At 34.8% G+C, this 24329-nt stretch overlaps 1 protein-coding gene across 7 annotated transcripts in view; it reads left to right on the top strand.

The window, feature by feature from the left end:
• LOC145285823 (E3 ubiquitin-protein ligase UBR4-like) overlaps nt 1–24329 on the top strand; it is a 350597-nt gene that overhangs the window by 19095 nt on the left and 307173 nt on the right. For all 7 annotated transcript variants that reach the window (XM_080134243.1, XM_080134245.1, XM_080134244.1 and 4 more), the window contains exons 3-6: nt 15637–15740; nt 18427–18556; nt 20633–21017; nt 22796–23039. In XM_080134243.1, coding sequence (XP_079990369.1) covers nt 15637–15740; nt 18427–18556; nt 20633–21017; nt 22796–23039 — 863 coding nt within the window. The remainder of the gene's footprint in view (nt 1–15636; nt 15741–18426; nt 18557–20632; nt 21018–22795; nt 23040–24329) is intronic.

Here is a 24329-nt window from a genome sequence, read left to right as displayed (position 1 = left end):
CTATTTTAGAAACAAAACTAAAAATATACAAGTAAAATTTGTATGTACAATATTTTTGAAAATATTTCTTTTAAAAATAGCGATATTTCGAACTTAGGTTCTCATCATTATAAGAAAGTATAATTACTGTCAGTCGTTGGGGGGATTTGAACCCAGTTACAAGGTTATTCTTGATTTCATAGGCTACCGGTAATTAGCATAGGAATAAGGGAATTTGAGTTCTATTAATACTAATTATGTTGATGTAAACAATCAAATAGTATTCAATAACGGACATTGAAATATTGCATTGGACTAAGATTGACCGCTTATTCTTAATTCCCTAAAGAGGGCTCAACTTATTTTTATAATGATATATTTTAAATATTACAGGGTTCGTGCAGACTTGAAAAGTTTCTGAATTTTGACTTTTGCCTTGAAAAGGCATTATTTTTAATTTTTTGAAAATATGGAAAATGTCTTGAAAAGGCCTTGAAAAGTGTATTCTTTATGTCCAGTAGAAAATTAGTCGAAATATTAAACTTAAAATTGAAATAAATATGATTAAATTATTTTTTAAGTATTAATAAAAATACCATTAAAATACTTTTTAAATATTAAAAATAAAATCGAAATACATTCTGAAATTGTATAGTGTGGATACAAGAGTTACGCCCCTTTATAATAAAATCACTTTGGATAGTTTTGTGATAAAGATTTAAATCTATTTTTGTTCTCATTTATAATTTAATTTTTTTGTGAGAGTGGGGGCATAAGGGGAGAAGTAGTATTGGCGGCATAAATAAAATACCCCCCTCTACAAAAATACTTTTCTTGCACGGATTGGACTCTTCAATACCCCCCCCCCCTTGTGATAATTTAAAATTAGACCGGCTGCAAGATGTCAACCATCTTGATTGGAATTTAAAAGCCGTAAAGAGAGTTAATATTTGAGATGAAATAAAAAGCATTTAAAATTGCTTAAAAACACAAAAAAATAATGCCAGTAGGTTGCACAGTAACTGTTATTGGCTATGTTAACACTGATTTGTTGTATATTTGATTTTTGACCATTTTTTTGAATCGTGGATTGTAAAACAAACTCGAAATTTTGTTTTGAAAACTTGAATTTTGTCTGGAGAAGGCCTTGAAAATTGGCAGTGAAAATCTGTATTAACCCTATTTCAATTTTATTATAAAAACTTTGCGGCAAATTCTACCCTGTGTGACGAAGGCCATCAACTCCCCATATTCCCTCCTATAACAGACAACATGCTATGCAGCGTACAAATATCTGTGCGTGAAGTCGCCAAGCTAATCAAGAACCTTGACTCCAGTAAAGCAACTGGTCCCGACGGTATTCCAATTATAGTGTTAAAAAAATTACCACCAGAACTTGCCCCCATACTTTCCAAACTGTTTAAACGTTGCCTTAAGGAGAAGTGCTTCCCAACACCCTGGAAAACCTCATCAGTATGCCCTGTATTCAAGAATTCAGGTGATAAGTCATCTCCCTCGCAATACAGACCAATAAGTCTCCTGTGTGTCATGAGTAAATTGCTGGAATCCACAATAAATAGAGAAGTAGTCAACCACCTCAGCAGAAATAACCTTCTTAGCGACACGCAATATGGTTTCCGCTCTGCAAGATCTACAGCAGATGTTATATCTCATAGGATTAGCGAATCTCTCGACAAAGGCTTCATTTCTAGGGCAATTGCTCTCGACATATCAAAGGCCTTCGATAAGGTTTGGCATAAAGGCCTACTACACAAGATTTCCAGCTGCGGTATAACTGGAAATGTTTTCTCTATCATTAAATCATTTCTATCTGATAGGCTCATAAGAGTAGTGGTTGATGGGCAGAAATCAGAGGCCCACAGTATTAATGCTGGAGTCCCTCAGGGGTCCATACTGGGTCCAACTCTCTTCCTGATCTACATCAATGATCTCCCAAAATACATACTAAAATCATTCGTTGACATTTATGCTGATGACATGACCATCTATGGCAACACATCAAAGGCCGTAAATGATGATGTTCTCTCTGATTCTCTCTCCTCTGATCTTGAGCGCGTGATACAGTGGGGAAAGAGGTGGCTGGTTACCTTTTAATGCATCTAAGACCAAGCTCCTATCTCTACATCATAAACGCTCTGATCCCCATCTGGCATCAATTGAAATGGATGGCTCTCGTCTAAGGGAGGCCCCAGGATTTGATAAGCTTCTGGGTTTGACCTTTACACCTGATCTTAAATGGAACACATACATCAAGTCTGTGGCCAAGGTCACTGGGAAAATGGTAGGATCCTTTTACCGCTCCAGAAGATATCTCACTAATGATGCAATTCTCTATCTATATAAGAGCCAAGTACGTCCAAATATGGAGTACAGCTGCCACATCTGGGCGGGGGCTGCAAAAAACAGCCTATCCTGCCTTGACGGAGTACAAAATAGACTCCGTGGCTTGGTGGGGGATGCCCTTTTCTCTACCCTGCAACCTCTTTCCCACAGAAGAGACGTAGCGAGCCTGTCATTGTTCTATCGTTACTTCCATGGCAAGTGCTCGTCTGAGCTCCATTCTCTGGTCCCCCCTCGCCAATCTTTCTCAAAAAACACCCGACTAGCTGAAACCACCCTCATTATTTTCCCCACTCCTTATTTGTGCCTAAATCAAAACGTAGATACCATGAACAAAGCTTCTTTCTTAAAACTGCACGCCTGTGGAACTCTGTTCCGCTTGCCTGTTTCCCTCCCGACTTCAACCTGGATGTCTTCAAGTCCAACACAAACAAATTCCTGATTAACCCCCCCCCCCTAAGTAATGACACCTTACCAATTCTCCAATACTATTGCTACACTATCCCTTTGATTACTGTACACACAATAACCCTTATCCCTGAGTGGCCATTGGGCCTTGATAAGTGGTGAACACCATGTAAAAAAAAAAAAAATAAAAATAATGAAATAAAGTTCACGTAGAATTAATAGTCTTATAAATAAATGTTGAAACCTTTTGAGTTATATATGCACATACAAATATATGTATGTATATATATATATATATATATATATATATATATATATATATATATTAGTGATGGGATGATTCTAATATTTTTTCCGATTCCATACTAAATTCCTGATTTCGCTACAATTACCAATTCTGATTCTCTATAAATAACTATGCAGCTATTATTTTTTTGCGATCATTATAACGTGCAGATATTTTCTCAAGCGTAAAAATACACCTGTGAGGGGATGATCTATAGATTTTAGTTTTACTAGTTGTTTAAAATCAATAAATATTTATTTCATCATTACTACCAGCAGTGGGAGGTTTTACTTTAAATAAAATCAACTAAAAAAAAATAAAAGAATCATTTTTGGCATTGGAAAATATGCGCAAATTTTTCTGATTCTGATACCCCCAGAAGTTCTGATTGTTTTCCTTTCTTATTCCCGATTTATTGTCTCCAACACTAATAAATTATTATTATTATTATTAAACATATAATATTTTAACTTTGACATTGGTTGATCAAGTAGCAGCAACCAGAACTAATGGCTGTTTAAGGGAGTTGGTCTGCTATACATAGAACTTACAAAGATCATGCTGCATAATTATTTGGTCTGCATGAAGTCCTCATTGATTGCAGCTCATTAATCTGCAACATTGCAGGTTTTCACCTCTGACTACTTGTTTGTTGCATGCAAAGTTGAATGTTTGGCCCGTAATATGCAAAGAAATATTGCCTCTTTCACTCCATTGATTTGTGGTTCCATGCTGCACACAAAAGCAGACAACCATAGGACAATAAATTTTGATGCTGATATCTGGATTTTTACCAGAGAACTGTTAGCCAGGTTGTGGCTCTAATATTGCTTAGTGCCAAGCATGTTGTGTATTCTCTGTCAGGAATTGGGAGTTCTAAACAGCATAGTTCTGACACTACTGCGTTGCCACCCCAGTGAGGAAGGATTGGACTTGATGTGTGTGTGTGTGTGTGTGGGATGCTGTGGCTTTCAAGCAAATTTGGACATTTACTATTCATCCTTTATGATGTCACACACTGAGTTTGGCAACTACTATTCATCCTTTATGATATTATCCATTTTCAAGTATATATATTTCTTTTATGAAAATAATCATGTACCTGTAAACGTAACCAACAAGGAATATTTACAGACTTTTTAGTAGTGTATAATCGGTCTATGAAATTATAAAATATACAAATGTGTAACTCCCTTTTCTTTTTTCTTATTCTCATTTCAGCACTTAGTTTGATATTCAGAAATATGTTTGAATATATTTTATATTTTGTTTTACGTGAGCTGGGATGGTAGATTTCCTTTTTACACTTTATTAAATGAGACAAACATTTAATTATTTAGTTATGCAATTATGATGTGTAGTAAAACATGCTCTCGCAACAAAATGAACACTGTCATTCTTTCATAGAACGAATAACATCATCTTTGAAAATATTCTCTATTGCATCCAACATCATTAAAAAAAGCTATAACACAGTCATCCTAATAAATAAACTCTTATTCCTTGTTTGGTTCTTTCCTTGTGCTCTGCCTCAGTCTAAAATTTATTTCTTGGTACGTCTGTTTTCTTTTCATAACACTAAATAATAGTAGCAATAAATGATTATATTTCCCCTGAAAAACAAACAGTGCACATTAATTACGGCTCCTTTTTTTAAGAAACGCTTTAGAACGCTTTAACAATTGCCTTTTTTTTCTTCCTTTTTTAGAAAGGAACACACTCTGATTTATATTGCAATTGAAATTTAGTCAATATAAATTTTTACACCATAAAAGAAAAACAATTTATTAAAAAAAATACTTAATGCATGTGTCCCTACTTACTTATACAAGGGCAGACTGACATAAAATCGTTTTTTAAGAGGGGAAGTTTGGTTCAAAAATATTGTCTCAATTTAAAAGATTGTCTCCAAAGACAAAAAAAAAATGTATCATAAGATACTACTTTCAATTATTTTTTGGAAAAAAAATATCAAAATACAATTTTCATGTTACACAAATTAGGCACAAATCCATCGAAAGAGTAGAGATGTTGTTGGTCATACTCTCACATACTTATTGTATGGGTCATCCTATTAAAATATATTTGTTGAAAATTTTAATTATATTTAAACAAAAAGCAAAAGCGGTGTCCATTGTCAATAAGTTACATGTCCAAATTCATTATTACAGAACTTTTAATTTTTTTTTTTTTTTTTTTTTTTTTTTTTGCACATATCCTAAGTTCAGTTGGTTTAACTTACAGTGGGTTCTTTTTCTGATTTTCTTTTTCTAGCAAGTGATAATCTAATAGTTATTTTTTCTACTTAAATGATTCTTTTATATATCCCCCGGCAATGCTGGGACACAGGCCCTGCTAGTAAATAAATATTATGCTCTTATTTTTTAATTTAAAAGGAACTTTGTGTGTGTGAGTTTGTTGCATATGGATTTCGAAACAGCTGAACCGATTTTTATGAAATTTCATACAAATATATTTCATCGATCTGGCAGTGTTCTTAGATATGTTGTTGTATCAGACTGTCTTCTATAAGTATTGATAATCAAAAAAAATCTGATAAAAGAAGGAACAGGCGATTTTGACCACAGTTAACACCTTTACAGCCTTACATCACAAGTGGATTTGAAAAGTTTTATTACCAAACGGGCAGAAAGGCCTGGCATATAAAATCAACAGTGAGTTCTTTGATATGACAGGGGCACATTCAAAATGAATGTTTCTGTTTAGAGCACAATTGAACCATGATACTTGACTTGTGCATTTTACACTTTAATTCAAGCCATTATATATAAAAATAGTTTTATAAAATTGACAGTAGGTTCTCTACAGTGCAATGTGGATTACAATATATTATGGACTAATTCACTGCGAAGAGGGCATGTGTAGCTTCTTCCTGGTGCACCATCAATTGATTTGATTGGAAAACGATTTCACTGATTTTGTTGATAATAAAAAAATATGGGAGTGTGAAAAATTTGTTGATCATCATACAATCCCAGGCAAGGTCGGGTCTCCTTGCTGGTTTGATATAAATGAAAAATATGCCTATATGCCACTCTATCAATTAGCTCATATGCAGGAGTAAATAAGGAAACAAAAATAGAAATAGTGCACACACAGGTGGTCTAACTGTTAAAAGTTAAGTTATAGTCTGAGAGTACATCAAGCGATGAGCCTATCCCGTTTCTGAAAGGATGTAGCAGCTGTGAATTCTAAATAACACAAATGCACTGTGTCTTCGTATCCTAAGTTCAAGTGGGCATACAAAAAAATATTGAAATGGTTTACTCACAGTGGATGTACTGAAACCGTGAAAAGTCTATTTATATTCTAAAGAAGCCAATTTTACCCCAAAATGTCTTGCTTGAAGATGTTAGCACTACCTCAGACAATAGGCAATAAACTTGTTCTCCATCTGAAAGGAGGTAGTAATCCCTAAGAGGAAGGTCTCTGGTGACTATTAATATTTTTATGTGCAAAATTTATGAAAGAAGAATTCATTGAATTGCTGGACGTGCTCAGTAACGTTTATGTCTGAAAAGCATATGTCAAAAGTAAAACTTAGCAACAATTGTCACAACTATCATAACTGGATATAACATGGTTGCTGTTAACTCGGTCTCATCTGCACTACGCATGACTTTGAATGAGTTAGAAAGTTTTATAACTGAATCAATAATTCAAAAGTATTAGCTGCAACAATTTTTATAAGCATAGAAACAAACTGCTGCTGTTTTTGATCAAGTGATGTAAAAGTGGGTATTCACTTTAGCAGCTGAATAATAGAATTACAGAATGAATTCTGGTATTCCATGTTGTCTGCTTTCTGTGAAAAATAGCATGTTGCAACACAATGCTTTTAAATGCTATAAGAATCTGTACTTTATGAAGATGCAACATATTTGTAAGCCTATATTATAACAAAAAAGAAAGTTAATTTACTGGGTTAATGTATCCGCTATCACGCTGACTTATTTAATTACTTTTTTTTTAATGGAAAACCTTCAATATAAAATGGATGAATGGATTATTTAGATAGGTAAGCAAAAAATACTTTGTATTTTTCCAAACATCACGTTTTCTGTTAGTGATGTCACTTATTTTAAATAAAATTTATTTTTGTCTGTTTGTCATAATTCTTGTTTCAGTTACGTCAGTTTATGTATTTAAAAGTAATTTGATGTTCAAAAACTAAGGCATAACATTTTCAAAAGCCAATAATTATGAACACTAACTGTAAATATGGGTGTAAAACACCCTCTAAAATAAATAAAAAAATTCCATTAATCCTGGCCCTGTCAGTGGGGCATTAGAATACACTGACTGCCCCCCTGCAGAGGGTAAAAGTCCCTCAATGGGGCCACCTGTTGGCCGTGGGTGGCGACCCGTGACACCTTGGAACGGAATCCTGGTGATTGAAGGTCCTGGAGGACGAGTTCATGAGCCTCCTCTTCCTAACACATCTCTTTGGCCCTTACCTCGGTTAGACGGGCGGTCGGAGGGGCCCGATCCGATCAATCGGCTGGTCAGGTCAAGCCCTACGTCTACTATCAATGGTTCAGACTAAACTGAGAAATTTAAAATTAGCAAAAGAAATCCTCTTAAACAAAACCATAGAAACTGATAAACCTCACCCCTAAAGTAGACGTTCGAAAGCGCTAGCCAAGGGTCAATCAGCAAGTGTAGAATCCAATCCCGACATGGCTGCAATCACAAAATTTTGTTCACTCTAGATTTGGGTAGTGAAAAATTGAGTAACGACAGATGCTCGGTATTTCTTACTTGACTGAGTATACTGCCTGTGTAGCCCTGACTCTGTCAAGGCGAATGGGTTTCCCCCTTGACAAGTCCCAATATTGGGCTCCGAGGTGGGTGGGGAACACAGGCAAAGAAACTTTTATCCATATTTATGTCAAAACAAAAACAAAAACCCAAACGCGGCGCCTTATCGGACTCAGATGATGAGGAAAATACGGATTTTCCTAAATACTATGTATTAGAATCTTTGGACGAAACGCCAATGTCAAAATTATCCCCTTTTCTCATTGAAAAGGTGTTAACAAGGAAAATAAATCCTAAAATGGTAAAAAAAACTAAAGATGGTAACCTATTAATAGAAATTGAGACAAAAAGCCAAAGCCTAAATTTTGAAAATATGAAAACTTTCCATAATATTAACATTAAAGTTACCCCACACAATAAACTAAATCAATCCAAAGGAGTTATCCGTAGCCGGGAACTATCACTGGCTTCACCAGAAGAAATCCAAAACGAACTGAGCAAACAAGGAGTCATTGACTCTAAAAGAATCTATATAAAGAAAAACTCAGAAAAAATACCAACCCATACTTACATTATTATATTTAACACTCCAAAAATTCCACCTAAAATTAAAATTGGTTACACCATGGAACCAGTTGAAATATACATCCCAGATCCTCTGAGATGTTTCAACTGTCAAAAATTCGGTCACCATAGAGATGCCTGCAGAGGTCATCCCACGTGCGCTAAATATGGCTCTAAAGAAATAAGTCACAATGAACAAGAATGTCACGAGTCCAAATGTATAAACTGCCAAGGGGAGCACCCTGCCTACTCAAAAAGCTGTGAACGATGGAAAACTGAAAAAGAAATCTTAGCCACAAAGCATAAACGAAACATTTCTTACTTAGAAGCGAAGACAATAGTGGAAGAAGTCAAAAGAAATAAAACATATGCGAAAATAACAGAAAAAAACAAATCCCAAACCCAAACCTCCCCTCTTAAAAGCCAATATCTCCAAGAACTAACTTTCTTAAAACCAAATAATAAACCAGCAAAACAAAAAATAGAAATCCTCACCAAAAATTTAATAGAAACTGATGAAATGGAGATTGAATATCAAACAGAAACCCCAAAACAAGAAATTTCCTATCGAACACCACCAAAACAAAAGAAAAACCTAAACAAAACAGTTATAAGGTCCCGTTCAAACTCCAGAACTAGAACCCCAATCCCTAAAAATCAAACTGAACCTGAAGATGAAATGGAAACAGAATACCCAAACCAACAAACAGAAACCTTAAATCAAGAAATCTCCCATCGATCAATGTCAAAACAAAAGAAAAACCAAAACAAAACGGACATAAAGTCCCATGCTAATTCTAGTTCCAGATCCCCAAACAAAAAACCCGAAACAAAAGACCAAACAGAAGACAAGCCAAAAACAGAAGAAAAAAACAAAGCTAATTGAAAACCCTCCACAACTTACACTAAATCTATACCTTATATCAACACCAATACTAAAACCCATAATCAACTAAAAAAAAAAAAAACACAGCACAGAGGATCATTACCTTACCACCAATGACCTATAAACCAGTATTCCTTCAATGGAACATTAGAGGTGAAAAGGCAAATTTTGACGAATTGAACCTTCTCATTGCCTCTTTTCACCCAGCAGTCATATACCTGCAAGAAACTTATAAGAAAATTCAGAACACACTACATATCAAACGATATACAACCTATGATTATATACACGAACAAGGAAATAGAGCCTCCGGAGGAGTGTCCATTCTAATTAATAATAATATAATTCAAAGCGAAATCAAACTGAATACAACACTACAAGCCGTTGCAGTAACCATCAGTCTAAGAAAACCGCTAACAATTTGCTCCCTATACCTGCCACCTAATGAAAACATAAATAAAACAGACTTGAACTTATTGATCCAACAACTCCCTAAACCTTTTATCCTCATGGGTGACTTTAATAGCCACAATGAACTATGGGGAAACAAACAAACAAGCAGAAGAGGTAAAATTATCGAAAATTTTCTAGATGAAAACCAACTATGTTTGTTTAATAACGGAACCAACACCTATCTCCACCCTAGCTCTGGAACACTCTCGGCTATTGACCTCACTATATCAGAACCCAGTATTTTCCCAGAATATAAATGGAATGTACATCATGAGACCTGTGGGAGTGATCACTTCCCGATCATCCTAGAAGGTCAAGAACCAGAGAATGACACTAAAACACCCCGATGGAACTTGCATAAGGCCAACTGGGAAGATTTCAAAAAAATGTGCCACACAGACCTAGTGCAAGAAGTTAATTCAACAAAAGATGATGACATTACCCACTTCACCAATACTCTAAATATTATAGCTGAGAAAACTATTCCTAAAAGCTCCCCATCAACAAGATATAACAAGCCTTGGTATAACAAAGATTGCAAAGAAGCGCTCAGAGCCAGACGAACAGCACTCAGAAAATTTAATAGCCAACTAACTAAAGAAAATTTAGAAAATTACAAAATAAACCGAGCCAAAGCTCGCAGAACCATTAAGCAAGCTAAGCAATCAACATGGCAAACTTATGTTAGCCAACTAAATTCAAACACCAAACCTAAGGAAATATGGAACATGATAAACAAAATTACTGGGAAATACACTAAACAAGCTAATAAACATCTCATCCATCACAGTGTCAAAATCACTAACAAAGAAAAAATAGCTGAAATCTTAGCAGAAAACTTTGCCAAAAACTCCTCACCAACTAATAGGAACAAAGAATTCCAAGTCATCAAAAACCAAGCAGAACAACAACAAATCCGCTTCCATTCAGACAACACTGAATACTACAATCAAATCCTTACTATGTACGAATTAGAAGAATCTCTCAAAAACATCCATAATTCAACAACCGGACCAGATGAAATACCCTATGTCTTCCTAAAAGAATTGCCAATGAAATCAAAAGAATACCTCCTCAAAATTTTCAATGATATCTGGATCAATGAAAAATTCCCAGACACTTGGAGACATGCCATTATTATTCCCATACCTAAACCTTCAAAAGACCCCTCAGATCCAATAAACTACCGTCCCATTGCACTTACTAGTTGCATCTGCAAAACCCTCGAGCGAATGATCAATAGAAGACTATCCTGGTATCTAGAAAGAAATCACCTAATCTCTGAACACCAAGCAGGCTTCCAAAAGGGCAGAAGCCCTATTGACCATATCATAAATTTGGAAACCTATATTAGAGAAGCTTTCATCCTCAAAGAACATGTGGTAACAGTTTTCTTTGACATAGAAAAAGCTTTTGATACCACTTGGAAGTATGGAATATTAAAAGACCTGAATGAACTAGGTCTAAGAGGCAGAATGCCAACATTTATCAAAAACTATCTGAGTGACAGAACCTTCCAAGTAAGACTCGGAAACATCTTATCAAAGTCTCAAAAACAAGAATTGGGAGTTCCCCAAGGTGGAATTTAATGTGAAAATAAACAATATAGTTAATAGCATAAACTTTGGAACAAACTATGCCATCTATGTTGACGATCTCATGATTAGTTTTAAGGCCAAACATATGAACACTATTGAACAACACCTACAATTATGCATCAACAAAATTACTAGCTGGGCTACCAAAAATGGCTTCAGCTTTTCTCAAACAAAAACAAAATGTGTTCACTTCTGCCAACATAGAAAAATGCATCCTGACCCCGAGCTAAAAATTAACAATAATAGACTAACAGTTATGGATCAATACAAGTATCTTGGAATCACCTTTGACAAAAAACTCACCTTCATACCCCACATTAAATACTTAAGGAAAAAATGCAACCAAAGAATGCAACTTGTGAGAACCATAGCTCATACAAACTGGGGAGCTGATTGCAAAACAATTCTAAAACTCTATCAAACACTGATAAGATCAAAGTTGGACTATGGCTGCTTTATCTACAGTGCAACAAGAAAATCCTACATTAAAGAACTGAACACAATTCACCACCAAGGACTCCGACTAGCACTTGGAGCATTTCCCACTACACCAGTCGAGAGTCTTTATGCAGAAGCGAATGAACCTACACTTGAAATGAGACGGACAAAATTAGCCCTACAATACTATACAAAACTTGCATCTAACACTTCGAGCCCTATATACCAGAGTGTCTCTCACCCCAAACACTAAATCCTATTCCAAAAAAAGGAAAAAGCAATCAAGCCTTATGGTCTCCGTATGAAAGAAATAAAAGACGAAGCCAAAATTAACATCTCGCAAATCCACAAAGCTTCTACACTCAAACATCCACCCTGGCTTTCCAAAACTGCTGTAAACCCACCTGAACATCCAAAACACTCTCCTATACTATTAGATCTCTCTAAACACGCCAAATCGAACACAATCAAATCCATCTATATGGAAAAAATACATGACATCCTTCATGACTATCCGGACTATGAACACATCTATACTGACGGAGCTAAAACCAAAGAAAAAGTCGGAAGCTCTGCTATTTATCGGCAAAGAAAAATCCAAAAACGCCTACCTGATAGGTCTTCCATCTTTAGTGCTGAAGCCTCAGCAATAAACCTGGCCCTTAATATTATAAGTGCTGATCAAGCAAACAAGTTTATAATATTTTCGGACTCTTTATCAGTTCTAACTTCATTAAAAGAAAAGAACATTTGCAATCCGCTAATAACTAATCTATTAAACAAACTCGATTTTCTCCATACTCAAAAACAAATCATCCTATGCTGGATCCCAAGCCATATTGGCATCCTAGGGAATACAAAAGCTGACCTAGCTGCTAAAGAGTCACTAAACTTGGAAATCTCCAACATAAAAATCCCCTACACTGACTTTAAACCAACCATAAACCTGTATATCAAAACAAAATGGCAACAACAATGGAACACTTATACAAAAAACAAGCTCCAAGAAATCAAACCTACACTTGGAGAATGGAATCCCAAATCTAAACTAAACCGGAGAGAAGAAGTGATCATTACAAGATTAAGAACAGGGCATACAAATATCACCCACTCATTCCTATTAAAAGGAGAAAATCCACCTGAATGCTTACCTTGCCAAGAAAACTACACCGTTAAACATTTTTTAATTAACTGCATTGACCTAGCTCCCCTACGCCAAAAACACTACAGCATTAACAACATTAAAGATCTCTTTGAAAAAATAAATGAAAAAACAATTCTAAATTACTTGAAAGAGGTAAACCTCTCCTCCAAAGTATAAATCTACCAAAAAAAAAAAAAAAAAAAATGTTCAACCCAAATCTCTTACAGACCTTCCTCCAATCTTACCTTGACATACTGGAAAATAAAGAACACCTACCTTACTAAGACATCCAAAGGAAAAAGAAAAAAAATGAACTTATTTGGCCTTAAATGACCATGCAGCTGTTGATAGGCCAATAAACTGAACAAACAAACAAAAAATCCATTAATCCTACTTCTAACCCTAGGTATGAGTGGCAAGCCTCCTCCTCAAACCTTCTTTAATCCCAGCGATAATGTTAAGTCCAAGTAACAACCTCTCTACCAGTTTATCAGTAATTTATCTCTTGAGTTTTTCTTCTAATTCAATCTTGATTATGAACTACCTTAAATTATAATATATATTTTTTGTAACATTTTCGACAAAAGGTGGGGAATTCAGTAACAAATAAACGTAGGGGTATGAAAGGAAACTTACGATAAAAGCAAATATCGTTTATCTTTGTAACATGTCACAAAAAGGGGGGGTATAAGTGAATTTATGGGAAAGCAGAACCCAAGTATTTTATCGCATATATGACACTGGTAAAAAGAAAACAAAGAAGACCTGGAAACCAGACATGACAAAAACGCAAGAAAGAACAAAACAAAAAACATCAGTGATAATATTTTCGAAATTAAATTTTATTATCGAATACTAAACTACGGTAGGGAGGGGATAATGAGATTAAGTAAAAATTAAAAAAAAAAAAACAAATTATAAAGAGGGGAGGGGTATCGTTGTATATTATCTGAAGATGCCAATGAGAAATACGTCAATATAAGAAAATACATCAATCCAAACAGAATAATGGCAAAATGAACCCAATTTCTTAATATATGAAAGAGAGATTGTTCATAAGGTCTACTTACTGAGTTTATTTTTCTTTTTTCCTTTCCTTTTGCTTGAAGTGGTTGGTTAAAATATTTTTAATATCCGTCCCTCCGGATTAAAACACATTCATAAAGTTTGCCGTTTATCGCTGTCGCCGACATCTCCTTTCGCTGCTGATATGGAGTTTCTCCCAGGCATTATTTCCTTCCTTTCACTATTGATATGAAGTTTCTCCCAGGCATTACTTTGTTTATTTCATTGTTGATGGAGGGGTGGGGGTATTCACATCTTTGTTCATCTGAAGCTGGGTGAAGTGGTGGAAAATTTTCTACGTGCGCCCTCTTGGCGGCACGGTGGAGTCTATCTTGTACTGAAAGGTCTTTCCTCTTTTTCTTCTCTCTTCTCCTCTCAATAAATTTCTTATCTCTTTTTTCTTTTCTTTGTTGCCTAGTAACCAGCAAGGTCGAAAGATGCGTTTCTGAGCAAATGACCGCGTCATCAGCCACCTGCTAGCCTGTGTACTAGACGCCTCTCCCACCTCTCTCTCCTTCTCTTCTATACTTACTGTCTCTTTCTCTCTCTCCTTCTCTTCTATACTTACTGTCTCTTTCTCTCTCTTTGTAGGTTCAGCCTCTCCCTCTTTTTTTTTTCTCTCTCTCTTGGAAACTATGTTCATTTGCCTCGGTGATAACATGACAAAATAACAAGAAAAACGATACATTTCTCGTTGGCCTGAAATTAAACATTTCAATTTTTAATTAAAATATGTAATCCAATTTATGGGTTACGTCACTATATATATATGTATATATATAATCGTGGTCTCCTGGTCTTACTGGATTCCAGGACAAAAATTCATCTAGTCTTGTGGAGTATCCAGCTTCCTGGAGGTACACTTGGAGGAGATGCACCATTCCTTGGGAGTTAGACATACTGAGGAGATCTTATTTGGGCCTCAAATAATGTTATTTTGGATATTTAATCAAGGTGTACATATAGGAAAAAGTATCCTAATGCCAGGTTCTCCTGACAAACCCATGTACAGCGAGACCATAGACACTTAGGACATTGTCTAGTAGATATTCAAGTGTATGTGAAGTGTAAAAGACTTTTCAAATATGATTGGCAGGATTGGGTTTCCATGTCTCTTGCTAATTGCATTGAGGTGTTTCAAAATCACATAATGCGTTTCATTACGAAACATTGCCTGGTTGAAAAAAAAAAAATATCCACTCTCTGTCAAACTACTTCCCTATTCCTTCTATTTGATAAAATCAAAAGTAAAACCCTTAATTTTTTTGGCCATGTCCAACGATCAACCACTAGCTTGTCAAAGTTATGCTTGAAGGGTATGGTAGAAGGCAAAATGAGGCAGTGGAAAGCCAAGAAGAAGGTGGAGAAAAAATGTTTTTGATTGGATGTTTCTTAACAGTTGGGCGTCCATCCAACAACTTGCCCTGGATTGGAAGTAATGGCAAAAAATAAGTCATGTGGGTCCGCAATCTGCACCAAGCGGAAGATGCGACTCATAAAGATAACAATGTTATCTCTGCTTCTTAGAAGTGAAAATTATACCTTAAAAAAAAAAAAAAGTTGTGACAAAATAAAGTTATCAATTAGGAATATCAAATTCTTTACATTTTCAGTTTTCTAATACAATTTCTGCTTTTTCTTTCATTTATTCTGCATATTTTTTTTCTTCCAGTTACCAAAGCTAACCTACCATGTGTTGTGTCTGCCACAAAAGTTTTGCTGTCTTTCCTACTTAACAGATTGCAAAAACATAACACAAATTGTACAATACCACAGGTAGGAATACGCATTTTCAGTATCATATACAGGGTGAAACGATAAAATTTTTGCACTAGAAAAACATGATTCCATTTGATGAAAACCGGTTTTCTTTTTTTTGTTGCAGACCATCTACTAATTTGCCAGTTGTGTAAAAATCCCATGTCTGAAAGTGACACAATTTTCAACAAGTGATGATTAGAGATGCCCTCCTATACAACTCCTGCTCTCTACCGATCCAAGTTATTGCAACAGGACCATTGCCAGCATCCTCAAAATGCCACAAATAACAGGGACGTGCCCAGGGTGATGAAAACAAAGTTTCCAGCCACGATTATGGCTCTTGGTGTGGTTTCAAGTGAGGGCCACATCATGCCACCTCACATCTTCATAGTTGGCTCCAAAGTGTACCTGGATGTGCTGAAGAATGCGGTGATCTCCGAGTGCAATCAGATAGCTGGTGTTAGACCCTGGGTGTGGTAGCAGGACTCGGCGCTGGCCCACAAATCCAAATATATTCAGGCTTGGCTCCAGAAGAATTGTGCCTTTCTCTCACTGGCCCTTTTCTCCTATGATCTGAACCTGCTGAACTACTTTGTTTGGTCATAGATCAAGAACATTACCAACATGACCTCCCACAATACCAAAGCCGTCTGCCAAGTATTTGCCGAGCTCCTGCCAGCGTTTGTGGAAAAGGCATTCTCCCAGTTCCAAACCCGTATCGAGGTGGTGATTGATGTCAGCTTTATTACATAATCAAGTTACCTGAATTGATTTTTTTTCAATAAAAGTTTTAAAATAAATTTGTGTTGTTTTTTTTTAGGGCAACAATTTTATCGTTCCATCCTGTATTTTCACATTTTATTTGAGTTTCTTTTTAAAGATATTTTTCAGCCTTCATTCATTGTCTTGATATATTAGATGAATAGAAACTTTTCAAAACATAATAGAAGGCTTGTAAATTCTTATGCAGTTTATAAAAAAGAAATTCTATTTTAATATGAACAAATTTATCTCAGCCTTTTATAAAGATGTGTGCATGCATCTAAAAATGCTACTATAAATTTTAGCGTGCAAAACAGACCAATGATCAATGGACAGGACCTTTTATGGATTGCTTGGATGCATTTATAATTTATTCAACATGAGCAACATAAAATTCTGTTAATTAGCAATTAATATTTGTATTAATAATGCAAACAAGATCTTGTGTATTTCTTGTCTATACCTAACTTTGATAAATATATGAAGGGTGTGCAATAAGTAATGCTCCCTGACCCACTTCCCATAGCAATAGAGCAATGAAACTTGGCACAGTTATTAGTCTTTCTCTACATAGGAACCACCCAGAGTTATGCATTTCTCCCATCGTTTGATGCAGCTCTGGAGACCATTTTTGTAGAACACCCCAGGTTGGTCCTCCAACCACGACGTGATTTCAGAAATCATGGCTGCATCATCTGGAGAAACGCTTCCCTTTCAAAAACAACTTCCTGGCTGGGAAGAGGTGAAAGTCAGAGGGTGCAAGGTCGGGAGAGTAGGGAGGATGGGGAAGGATTTCATAACCACCTGCCCGTGCTTCTGATCTGGCGACATGCGAGTTGTGGACCGGAGCGTTGTCCTGCAGGAGGAGGGTACCTTTGCTGATCTTGCCCCACCTCTTGATTTTGATAGCTTCCCTTAATTTCCTCAAAAGTGAAGTATAATAAGCTCCTGTAATTGTGGTACCCTTTGCCAGGAAATCTGTCATCACTACTCCGTCCTGGTCCCAGAAGACTGTGAGTGCCAGCGGAGGGCTGCACCCTTGCCTTCTTTGGAGGTGGTGAGTCCAAGTGCTTCCACTGCATTGGGCTTTGGTCTCTGGATCATAGTGATGGACCCAGGTTTCATCCTGTGCAATCAGTCTTTTGAAAAACTTTGACTCATCTTCTTGGCACATCTCCAAATTCATCCTTGAGCACTCGACGCGTTCTTGCTTCTGGAATGGTATGAGCAATTTGGGAATCCATCTGGCAGACACCTTATGCATATGCAAATGGTCATGAATGATAGTATCCACAGACCCTGTACTAATCTTGACATCTTGGACTATTTGGCGAATAATAATGCGTTCATCTTCCAAAATGGCAGCCTCAACTTGACGGACAGATGCCTCATCAATGGCAGAAGGGGGGCAACCAGGTCTGGGAGCTGTTTCCACAGACTTCCGGCCATGTTTGAATTCCCGATGTCAGCGTTTTAAAAGGTCATATGATGGAGCATTATCACCATAAGTTTCTTTCATTTCATCAATAATCTCCTGTGGTGTGCGTCCTTTCAAATACAAAAACAAGATCACTGCTCAAAATTCAACAGGCTCCATTTCACACCTGACTCAGTTCAAACACCTGTAAAACAGAAACCACAATTAGTTCAGAGCTGCAATTTGCCACATAACCTGTAGAGATATAAATCATTGCATATGCAAAATTTCAGCTAGATCAGACAACTAGAAGTGGGTCGGGGCATTACTTGTTGCACGCTCCTCATATATTGATCTTTAAAAATTAATAGGATATTTAATCTAATAATAAAATAAGGTTAAACTAACACAAGTTTAAAAAAGTTAAAAAAAAAACAAAACAAAAGCATCCCCCTCCCCCATGTATTGTCTTGTGTCAAGAAAATGTAACTAGTTTAAGTTTAAATGTTTCTTTCATTTTAGAAATACCTCATGATCCTGATAAAAGGTCTTTGTGAAGGAAGTGGCAGCTTACCAAAGCAGGAAGTTGTAACCTTTACTGCCATGCTCAAATCAGCTAAATCTCCCGCACATATAAGTGAAACTACAACAGGTATGTATATGTTCTTCAATGGGAAGAGTTTGTGTACATTTTTTTTTTTAATGGAAATCGCTCGAGACAAGCATGAAGTCACTTGATGTAAATAGCTAACAAAAACAAAAGATGATTATTGTAAAGACAGGAAATACCTATTGACCTGAATCTTGAAAAGACTTAGGCTGTTGGTAGGAGAAAAACAGCAGGAAGAGAGCTCCGCAACCTTGCAGTCCTTGAAAAGAAACTACTGAAATAAGAAGCTGAATTCCACTGATGTAGTAAAATAACAAATTGATGGAGACATCGAAACCGAGTCAAATGAGCTGGAACAAAGGAAGCAGGGAATAGATCAGACAATTCTGAGGAACACATGCTATAATAGTATTTGTAGAAAAGACTGAGACTAATAGATATGGCGTTGGATTCTTTACTTGATATCATTGACGATTTTGTATGAGTATTTCTTTTTGAAATGAACTTATCAAATAATCAAAATTCTTCCCAATTTACACCATTAATGATTACTTCACTACCACCTTACATTCATTAGCCCTTATCCTCGATTGGTCTTTGGGCCTTAATAAGTGTTAAATCCCTTGTGTTGCATATTGGGGACACCTTAACGGGACATGTATAGCAGGGACTCAGAACAGATGATGATGATGATGATAATGAGGGTTTCATATTAATATGGACTGGGAGATATGATGCAACAGTTCTTATACATATATAGAGAGGAGGGGAGAGGATACTTCACTTATGATGGTGGGAGGACGCATAATACCTGGACGGGTTTACACAAGGTTCATTATAGATGATGATAAAACACATTCACCTTTTTGTTGTAAGGAATGACGAGACGAACAAACATATTTGGTTCTTTATTCAATCGACCGATTGGTGACGTCAGGAATTCAAACTTTGATTTACATGGTCTATTTTTCCTCCCTTTTCGCTTGTAAGGGGTTTTCAAACGTGACTAATTTTCACGTGGCTTTACATATGTTTGTCCAAACACACTTTTGGCAAACAAAAGAATCTTCAATTCTAATTCTAACCTATTTTGAAACAATATATTTTAACTTGCATTGTGCATTCATTTAACTGACATATTTAATATCTACATTTCTAAAAGAATGGACAATCAACTCTTTTTCCGACATAAACACTATTGAATTATTTCTAGATTGGTTGGTTGGTTGTTTTACGGCATATCAACCCTTTCCGGGTTATTTAATGCCGAATCCAAAGATTTTGAAGAAATATTTTCCTAATAGAATATATTTGTTGTTTTCACATTGATTTCTATTTAACCCATAGTTGGAACCCTAACAGGTACTACCACTCCGGGTCAGAGTGGACCTGGGAGCAATGGTAATTAAAGGGTGGCTCCACACTCCCCAAAGCCCACAAGCTGGGGCCTCACCACTGGATATAGTTTAAGGTCATATCCAGGACCCCCATTGAGGGACTTTTACCCTCTGCAGGGGGGCAGTCGGCGTATTCTAATGCCCCACCGACAGGGCTAGAACTATTTCTAATAGAATTAACAATATTGAACTATTTCTAATAGAATTAACAATATTTAATTATTTCTAATAGAATTAACAATATTTAATTATTTCTAATAGAATTAACAATAGACTTAATTTCTCACATTCCATTCTCCATTATCTTTAACACTTGCCTACAAGGTTCGATTCTAACCTTATCCCAATGTCATTTTCACTTATCTAATATGTCTTCTTACTTACATGATAATGGGACAGCCGTTTCATGTAACACTTGTGAAAAAAAAAAAACACCATTCCTTATCATTAGAGTTGTGGTTTTAATATTACATTGCAATTTAAAATGTGCTAACAACATAAATAATATTTGTAAATATTTTATTTTGTATTGTTTCTTAGAAATTTTTTTTTTTTTTTAACTAAGTTAAAAATTATACTTCAATAAGATTTATTGTAAATAAACAGCATAGAATCTTGTCCTTCCCATCTCTCTTCTTTCTTTCCCTCTCCATCTTTCTTTATTGTAAACATCATTCTATTTCTCATGTTTGCTTTTTTTTTTTTTGTTTTTTTTTTCTAGAAGAGGAACCTGAACCAAAAGAAAGCAAACGTCCCCGATTAGATTTTGGTCAAAATATCTTTGACCAATTGACTTCAGTGTTAGAAGAAGTGACCCCATTTACCAGCCACAGTTCCAAATCTGTTGATGCTCCTGTTGAAAGTTTAAATAATGATGGGGACACCACCATTGTCCATGCAACTGACCCTGTTGATGAAGTGCAAGTCTTGTTTGCCAAAAAGAACTTGGCCAACCTCTTGCAGCTAAATGGCAGTGAGATACTTGTCGATGTTTGTTCTCGCCTCCCACTCTTAGCACGCTACATACACAGATGTCGAGAGGCAATTAATGGCACCTCATTTGTACTACCTATCACATTATCTGAAGCTCTTACCGCAAGAAACAGGTTGGTAGCAACTTTAGGGGGTTTTTAACTTAAAATTTCTATAGCAAAATTGTGTGAACTTTTATTGTAAGATTTATGCATGATTTTTAAAAAAAAAATTCATGATTATTTATTAAAAGCAAAAATACATGAGTGTGAAGTGGTACTAAAACGAGTTTTGAAAAAATTCAGTAAATATGAAATTAAATCCATAATGCATTTGTTTCTGCATAAATGGGTCAACTATTTTAATCTTTAGTTAATGATTTTAAAAAAGAAAAAAGAATCAAATACTTTAATTCTTTGAAATTTGGAAGCAGTCAAACTATCAAATAGCAAATGGCTAATCTTCAAGTTTTGGAGGTTATTAACATCTTTAAATTTTGGATTTAAACAAAATTAATTAAAAAAACACAAAATATTGTAGTTTTATTATAATTTGGTTCAATTAATTTAATGATCAAATTATACCATAATAATTACATTCAACTTTCAGAATACTATTAAAAAAATATGAAAGTAAAACAGCTGTTGGGAAAATACAGTTCATAGCTAATATAAGGATGTAAATTTTTGGTAAATAGTAAATGCTAGTGTTTTTACCCATTATAAATAAGCAAAAGTTATAGCTCGTTGACTTAGAACAAGTGCTTTATGCCAAGTTGATGGTGGAATATTAAATTTGTGCTCATTTTTGCATTAAATACTAATCCTTAACTGTGCAAACGGATACCATAATACTTAGTTTGCTGCACCATATCATACAAAATTTGGTGCTTATTTAGAATTGCTTTTATTTAAAAACTAAAATACAAATGAAATCTTTATACGTATTTGTTGTGGAAAAAGTCATGTAAGTTTTTTTTTTTTGTATTTTTTAATTAAGAAAATTAAATTTTATTACTAAGCAAGACAGTGATTTGATCAGCCGAGCTGTATAAATAAGGGGAAGATCACTCTAACTATTGTAATCAAAATCAGGTACATTTAGTATTAAAATCGTTAAAAATTGTAGATTTTCATTTTTTTAGTCTATAAAAAAAAATACTAGATCAATTTAACATTTTTGTTCTATCATAAGTATGTATGTCAAAGATTTTTCTGTATTTTTTTTTTTTTTTTTTTTTTTTTAAATAAATATCATTGTAAATAAGAATGCAAAATTTCAGTCAGATTGGTTCCGAGAAAAAGTGGAACGGACAGACAAAGAAAAAATATAATATAGATCCAATGATCACATCTTGATGTAAATGTTTGGCCGTTCTATTTACATTTAATATCGATAATTGTCATTGTGTATAAAGAATTTGTTAATCGTCTGGATCGTTTACCAAATGAAGATATTAAATTTTTATTATTTATTGAGCCGTTTTTATTGTAATTTTGTTTTAGAAAAATTATGTTGATATAATTTTGGTTTTAAATATAAAACAACATTTTTGTTCATCAAATGCGATGAAGATTCATCAACAATTATCATTTTTTTAATAATTTGCTTCCTCACCAAATATGAACCAAACGTTGATATTGTTTTTTCTTTCCCTTTGCAAAACTTAAACATGTTCTGCAAAGTCCAAAATACAATTTTCCTCTACAAAACAATCAAACAAAACACCATAAATATTTGAAGATATAAATGAACTTGGAACATCAAAAACTTTTTCCAAAATTATTGTATGCGTCATTAAATAACTTGAAAAATATTGAGATGCCGTAAAACAAAGCAAACGTCCTACATCAAGGTTTCTAATGTCAATTGATTTATGTCCAATTTCAAATCCCGTTCGTTTTCTTTCCAGCTATCCTTCATTATTGAACGATATTTCAATAGTCTGGCGAGCATTCAGTTTACCAGTGCTTGAGCCTCTGACTTCACGTCAGTTGGAGAAAATCACCATTGTCACTTTGGGATGTCTGTACTCTTCCATCGTAGTGGCTGTGTCCAACACAATTGTCAATCTGGCCAGTGCGGTGCCGATGAAGAATGCTGCAAACAAGGACGAAGAGTTGGAAGAGTGTGGAATGACAATTGTCCAAAAAACAGTAAGTTTGTCTTTTTTCAAGAACATTTTTTAGCATCTGTATTTGTTCAGTCCTGTTTTAACTTATATATATTTTAAATCTGTTTTTTTTTTTTGTTTATAAACATGTCTTAACTATACTTGTATGAATTAAAACATGTTTTCTCTGTATTTTCGTCTATTTTATTTATTTCTTTGTTCACTCTTAATAGGTATACACACGTTAACATATTTAAACTATTATTTGAAACATTTATTAGCTATCGGCGATAATTCACTTTGCCTTCGATATATAACAGCTGACTACGTAAAAAAGAAATATATTTATTTTAATGTAAGGGAAATAATTGTTATGAGTTATCTCCACTAGGTCGATTTTCTTTTTCATTTGTACCTTACTGGAATTTTGGTGACCATTGAACTTGAAACCAATTATTATTGACATTATTCTTATTTTATAGAAGTATTAAAGTCACATTTTTTGTTCTGGAGATGTATTTTATCAGTTTTCGTTTTTTGTTCACTTGTTATCTTGTTTGTCACCACACACATTTGATGATGTCACAATAAAACATTACATCATAAAACTACCGTTTTATCTTTTCTGATGTCATCCATTTTCAAGTGTGTAATATGTATATTATTTCTTAGATTAAACAAAAATTATGACAATTAAAATTTTAAATACTAGAATTATGGGCTCTATGATCCCAAATTTTGGTAAATGCCAAATACTAAACTATTTTTAACACCAATACATAGTTTTAACAATAATACATAGTTTCTGAATTTTTTAGATGGGGATTGGTTGTTCATATTATTTGGAATTTTCAGAATACTGATCTCACTTGAGTGTTATTTTTATAATATTTAGATTGATGTAATCTTCAATTTTCTTCAGGTGTATCTTGTTGAACTCTGAAATATTTCTGTCAAACTTGAGAATCTGTATGGAATTTCAGTAGTAGCCCTTTATTTACTTCACGGGGGTAGCATGCTCTCGTTCTGTCAACCATCACTGAAATTAAGTAATGCGCCATTGTACGTTTTGGCCACCCACACAGAGAATAGAACCTTCAGAAGAATATCGCTTTACAATTAATTTTTTTCCAAGTATTCTAACCACAGCGCCATGGGTCCTTGCAGACAATTCTAGTATGAATTTTAGGAGCCTTAAGCCTACTTTATTTCTAGATGTAAATATCACTATTTATTACAACATATTAGCATTAAATGTTTTTGCATACACAAGTTATCCGGTCGTCAGTATGGCTAAACTCTTAGCCATGCTGACGATGGGTGATACCCAGAA

Source organism: Euprymna scolopes, chromosome 10 (genome assembly GCF_053919585.1).
Source record: "Euprymna scolopes isolate OS-2025 chromosome 10, ASM5391958v1, whole genome shotgun sequence".
Taxonomy (NCBI): Eukaryota; Metazoa; Mollusca; class Cephalopoda; order Sepiida; family Sepiolidae; genus Euprymna; species Euprymna scolopes.
Note: the sequence above shows the minus strand (reverse complement) of the source record. Positions and strands in the feature narration are given on the sequence as shown.